At 38.6% G+C, this 6,174-nt stretch overlaps 1 protein-coding gene across 1 annotated transcript; it reads left to right on the top strand.

The window, feature by feature from the left end:
* The first annotated feature begins 648 nt into the window (after positions 1 to 648).
* Positions 649 to 1,599, top strand: LOC131901293 (olfactory receptor 52A5-like). Its single transcript, XM_059252501.1, has one exon. It carries the CDS (start codon positions 649 to 651, stop codon positions 1,597 to 1,599), a length of 951 nt encoding a protein of 316 aa, XP_059108484.1.
* Positions 1,600 to 6,174: the final 4,575 nt, after the last annotated feature.

Here is a 6,174-nt window from a genome sequence, read left to right as displayed (position 1 = left end):
GAGATTTTTCAGAAAAAGAGATTTTTTTTAAGATAAAGTGAAAGTTACCATCAGAAAGGGTGTGTGTTTCCTTATTTACCTGTCAGATAGACAGAAACTTACTTCTAAATACCCTCAGATAAAAGAGTTTCCTAAAGCCCTCACTACTTTGAGGTCTTCTGTTCACAAACCTGGTGCAGTTCTGGGGAGCTGACCTCCCCAGACCGCGATAATATTTAATTATTTAAATATCAAAGTAGATATTTATCATAGAAAACTAAACCTCACTTGTAATTGAATATTTTTCATAAGTAATCAGAAATATGTCTTCTTTCCATAATACAGTTAATAAGCTTCTATTTGGAGTGTTTGTGTGTCTGTTGTGTATGTTTGTGATGAGACAGACATGGGAAGAGAAGAAAGTAAGAGAGAAGATAGAAAACTGAACTCTGAAATAAATTATTCACACCTAGAAAAGATATGTAGACATTCTTGGATATGCATAAAGGGATCTCATCAGTAAAAATCTATATCTGAAAACTGTCATGTCAAATCCCATTCAGTCTCTGATTGTGTGAATCTAGGTGACAACTGAAAACAGAAGAAATATTCCCAGCACATGCTGCCAGTCTAATTGAGAAGCCATATGCCTGCAGCCCCCAAGGCAGCATGATGCATCTCAATAGCACCATCTTCAGGCCCTCAATGCTGACTCTGACGGGGATTCCTGGCTTGGAGTCTGTGCAGTTCTGGATTGGGATTCCTTTCTGTGCCATGTACATCATCGCCCTTTTTGGGAATTCTCTGCTCCTAGTTGTCATCAAAGTTGAGCGCAGCCTCCATGAACCCATGTACCTCCTCCTAGCAATGCTTGGAGCAACAGACATTGCTCTCAGTACTTGCATCTTACCCAAAATGCTAGGAATATTCTGGTTTCACCTTCCAAACATATACTTTGATGCCTGCCTCTTGCAGATGTGGCTAATTCACACGTTCCAGTCAATTGAGTCAGGCATTTTGTTTGCCATGGCAATGGACCGATACGTGGCGATCTGCGATCCTCTAAGACATGCATCGATTTTTACCCGGAGACTCCTCACTCAGATAGGAATAGGAGTCACACTCAGAGGCGCCCTCTTTGTAGCTCCATGTCTCATTCTCATCAAATGCAGGCTGAAATTCTACTGGACCACAGTTGTATCCCATTCATACTGTGAGCACATGGCCATCGTAAAGCTGGCAGCAGAAGATATTCGTGTCAACAAGATCTACGGTCTCTTTGTGGCTTTCAGTATACTTGGACTGGACATAATTTTCATCACAGTCTCCTACATTAGAATATTTGTAACTGTCTTCAAGCTGCCTCAAAAGGAAGCAAGACTCAAAGCTTTCAACACATGCATTGCCCACATTTGTGTCTTCTTGGAGTTTTATCTCCTGGCCTTCTTCTCTTTCTTTACACATCGATTTGGCTTCCACATTCCATCCTACATTCACATTCTCCTGTCTAACCTTCATCTACTTGTCCCACCTTTGCTTATTCCTGTCGTTTATGGGGTGAAGACCAAACAGATTCGAGATCAAGTGTCCAAAATTTTCTTCTGTAAATATCCTTCTTGATTTTTCATTTATTTACTTTTGTTTCAAACAGCAAATCTCATTCAAAACCCTTTGATTTTACTTGTGATCCCTCTCCCCCCACCCCCGTGTGTGTGTGTGTGTGTGTGTGTGTGTGTGTGTGTGTGTGTACGTGCACGTGCATGTGACAACCAGAGGTCAAGATACAGTTCACTTTGTTACCTTGGCTTTTTGTTGTTGTTGTTTTGCATTTTATTTGTTTGTTTGAGAGTGACCTCTAATGGCCTGTGGTACACAATTAGACTGTTCTGACAGGGAGGAGAACCCAAGGGTTCCACTAGTCTTCATTTCCTTTTCCAGCCTTTGAATTAAAGCATGTGCCATCACACCCAGCTTTTAACACAGGCTCTGGGGGTTGAATTCATGTTTGAGCAGCAAGCGCTTAACCAACTGAGCTTTCTTGGAAACCCCAAACCTTTGTTCCTGATGAGTATTTAACTAAGTTCCCTGTGAACAGGTACTAAGCTTTAGTTTCAGTTTGCTCTAACTACTTGAAAAAGCCTTGACTGCTTTTTAGTTAATTCTCTTTCTGTTATGATTGTAATTGAAACATGAAAGCCGGGCGGTGGTGGCGCACGCCTTTAATCCCAGCACTCAGGAGGCAGAGACAGGCGGATCTCTGTGAGTTCGAGGCCGGGCTGGGCTACCAAGTGAGTTCCAGGAAAGGCGCAAAGCTACACAGAGAAATCCTGTCTCAAAAAAAAAAAAAAGAAGAAGAAGCATGATGCTAATCATATTTAATATTAATTTACTATAAAAGACAGTTATATTTATGTATAAATTAAACTCTTAATGACGAACAATTTTCAAAAAGCAACTCTACCTGCTAACATTTTAAATTCTACTTAACAATATAAAGTGACATTGATACCACCATTATGAACTTCTTCTGAATATATTTAAATTATATTATAATTGAATATAATCTCCTGTTTTATAACTTTTAATCACACTCAACATCACTATCAGGATGTTTAAATGTAGCTCATTATTTGTGTCCTTGTGAATTGAGTACTAATTTGACAATGAAATTTTAATATATGCATTTAGTTGTACTTTCTTCTTTTCAAGATCATATCTGATGCAGTTTCTGACAATATACATACAAAAAATTATTAATATAAGATTCAAACCCAGTAGGAAAATCAAGATCAAGCACAAAGTGAGTAAATGTGATCAGCAATTAATATGCTAGTTTTGTGCAAAGATTTTTATATAGAGGTAAAATAAATAATGATAGGAAACATTATATTAATAGTCCACAGATAAAATAGGAGGTCCTCAAATTCACATATTTGTCAGTTTATATTTGTGATTTCTTCATTGTTTTACATTTCTGTAGATCTAGTATCTGGAGAAATTACCTCACTTCATAAATGAGAAGGAGGTTGTGTAAGTGATTTTTAGATTTTTTTTTCTTAAAATGAGTTGCTGCAAATATTTTTGCACACAATAGAATAATGGATTTTGGAAATACTCTAAATATCTGGCTTAAATGTAAAAGACAAGAACAGACAGATCAAGGATGATGATCTAAGAATACAGCCAACTAATAGCAAATGGAGTATTTAATATGTGGGCTAGAGCTTCCCTCATTCTGTATTATACTTCCTTGTTATAATATGTTTAAATTGTGCTTTTGATATTACCTAGTATGCTTACATTCAAAATGATTGATTAAAAAAATATGTGGTTTTAGACTCCTCCATACAAAATGTAGAGATTTTGTGAAATAGGAGATAATGAATTTGGACTGCCCTTTTGATCTATTATTTCATTGTATTTTTTTAAGATTTATTCATTTTATTTTATGTATGTGAATGTTTTGCCTATAGGTATATTTGTGTACCATGTTAGTACTTGGTGCCCCATAGAGATCAGAATAGGGTATCAGATCCCCTAGAACTGGAGATACAGACAGTTTTGAGCCACCATGTGGGTGCTGGGATTTGAAGGTCTTCTAGAAGAGTAGAAAGTACACTTAACCACTGAACCATCTCTAGCCCTGAAGACTATTTTTCTTTCCTTTTTATTAAGAAAATTTTTTATTCATTTTACATACCAATCAAAGATCCCCCTCTTCTCTCTTCCTGCCCTTCCAACCTCCTCATCCCTACCCACCCCCCATTCCCTCCTACAAGAAGGTAAGGCCTCCCTTGAGGAGGTACATTTACTAGAGGCAGGTCCAAGCCCCTCCCCCTGCCTCAAGGCTGTGTGAGGTAGGACTATTTTTCTTACATGCAGTCATAACCATCTGTCCTTTATTTATTTACTTATTTATTTATAGTTTTATTTAGATTTATTATTCATTTCAGAATTACCATTAACCTGCCTTTAAGTCCAATAAAATCCAGTGGCTTCAATAGTGCCAAAAACTATTTCCTACTTGGGTATCTATTGTTCATTTGAAAGCATTGTTCTCTTAAGGAAATGTTTTCAGATGCCTACATTCCACTCACTCTCGTATGGTATATCCTCTCCTACATGAATTCCTTCCCCTGACATGTTATTAGTGAAATAATCTTGTTCTCTAAGACTAGATGGTTAGTTTCTTTAAATCATTCTTTTATTTTATGAGTATCTGTGCTTTGCTTGCATGTATTTCTGTGCACCACATGTATGCCTGGTGTCCACAGAGGCCAGGAGCAGGGGTCAGAGCCGCTGGAACCAGGATTACAGCTAGTTGATAGCCACTATAGGTAAGTTGGGACTTGAACACAAGTCCTCTGCAAGAGCAGCCAATGCTCTTAAGCACTAAGCCATTTCTCCAGCCACCTTTATTTTTATTTTTGCTGTCATTTCTCCTAGGATGTTTCATTTGGGGCTTTGTTTTGTTCTTCAAGATTCATTGTCTTCCACAGTGTTGTCAAGCTATGTTGTACCAACATGTATGTGCAGTTTTGTGATTTGAACAAATATCCAAGTGAATAAAATATTGGAACTCAGTGCCACATACTTTTTCTCATGTGAGCGTCCCTCAATAAGTATGCTTTGAATTACCTCTCTCATGCTTGTTTCAGTGTTTGTACTTGGTATCACTGAAATCAGAAACTTAAAGGATTGAAGTCCATAGACAAAATCTACCTGTGTTGTTGACAAAATGAACATTTAAGAAAATTGAATTCTTCACAAATCCTCTTGATAGTTGTAAACTGAGTATGGGAAATTAGCCAGGGATTCATCTCTGTATCTCATGCTGTTAGGTCCTGAGGAAACCCAGGACAAATGGCTAACTGAGGTGCCTACTAACATATCAAAGTGGACACTGGCTGCCAGAATCTCCATCATCTCCCAGGATTGCAAGTACCTGTTACAGTGGACTCTTCTCAGCACTTCTCATCCCAGCCCCTACCCTAATCTGCTCCAACCCCTGAGCTTCACTTCCCTTCTCCCAGTTTCCCTTCCCCATAGAATCCAGCCATTTCAGCCGCACACTCTCTTGCCTCTACTCTTGGTTCTCTTTGCCTTCTTGGTCTTCTTTTGTCTCCCTCTCACCTCTCTTCCTCTGTCCTTCTCCCTCCCTCCTCCTTTATGGTCTGGTCTGTTCTACCAGCCATGTTCTATCTGGACTCTTTCAGATTCCTCTGGCTGTTCTTTCCTTCATATCTACAATTAAAACCTCCTCAAACATACCTAGGAGCAGCTATGTCCTCATTTTCATTCATCCTTTGTATATAAAGAATATTTTTAATAAATAATAAAATGCCATTAATATTTAATTGATTTTATACTGGCTTTGTAAGGTTTCTAATGAATAGTGGATGTGATGATGAAAATACACACAGACATTTGGAAAGCCAAAACTTCACCTTAGGATAGAAATCACAGACATCAAATAGAACAAAACCTGTAGCTGGGGATTTGCATGTAAGATATCAGTGAATCCTCAAAGTTTTGAGAATGTTTTAACCTCTAGGAAGGTAAATCCAGATATGTTGTGTGTGTGGTGGGCACTTCTGTATCTATGAGTGGCTGTGGAATTGTGGACTCCCAAGCTTCCTGTCCTTTTTGAGCAGCGATTCTTTCACAGCTTCATAAATAACAATGCCTCATCCTCCTCTGCCATGCAGCCAACACCATTGTGAGCAAGAAACCTGCACTCTGAATCCTTTGTCAAAGTCCACTTCAGTGACCTTAGATTTACTGTATGGACTACTTTTAATTTTAGGCCTCCATATTATACACACTTTAATGTCTGTATTATTCTTCTCTAGTTACTTAGGAACTATCTTTAGGCTGGGGTAAGATCTGTTTAATCTATGGAATTCTAATGCTGCAGAGCAGCCTTGGATGTCTCGGTGCAGGCCTCACTGTCCCATCCATAATCCTTTCATGACTTACACTGTCAGAATTACAGCACAAGGTTTTTAACAACTCTCCTGCCTCCAACTCATGCAGAGGTTCAAGCTGTGTCGCAGGTCTGTGCTAAGAGCTCTTACACTACCATGAAAACAGCACCAAGTTCTTCACCTGAGTTCTGAGTGTATCCCCCAAGGACTGTGCAGTGGTGGCTATATTTATCTGCTAGAGTGGTGTTTCTTAGGGATTTTCTACATG

The sequence above is a fragment of the Peromyscus eremicus genome, chromosome 1 (assembly GCF_949786415.1).
Source record: "Peromyscus eremicus chromosome 1, PerEre_H2_v1, whole genome shotgun sequence".
NCBI lineage: Eukaryota > Metazoa > Chordata > Mammalia > Rodentia > Cricetidae > Peromyscus > Peromyscus eremicus.
This window is presented reverse-complemented; position numbering and strand designations above follow the sequence as displayed.

Bases quoted from the DNA above. Each gene is read 5' to 3' on its own strand.
- LOC131901293 (XM_059252501.1), top strand. From the start codon at position 649: ATGATGCATCTCAATAGCACCATCTTCAGGCCCTCAATGCTGACTCTG.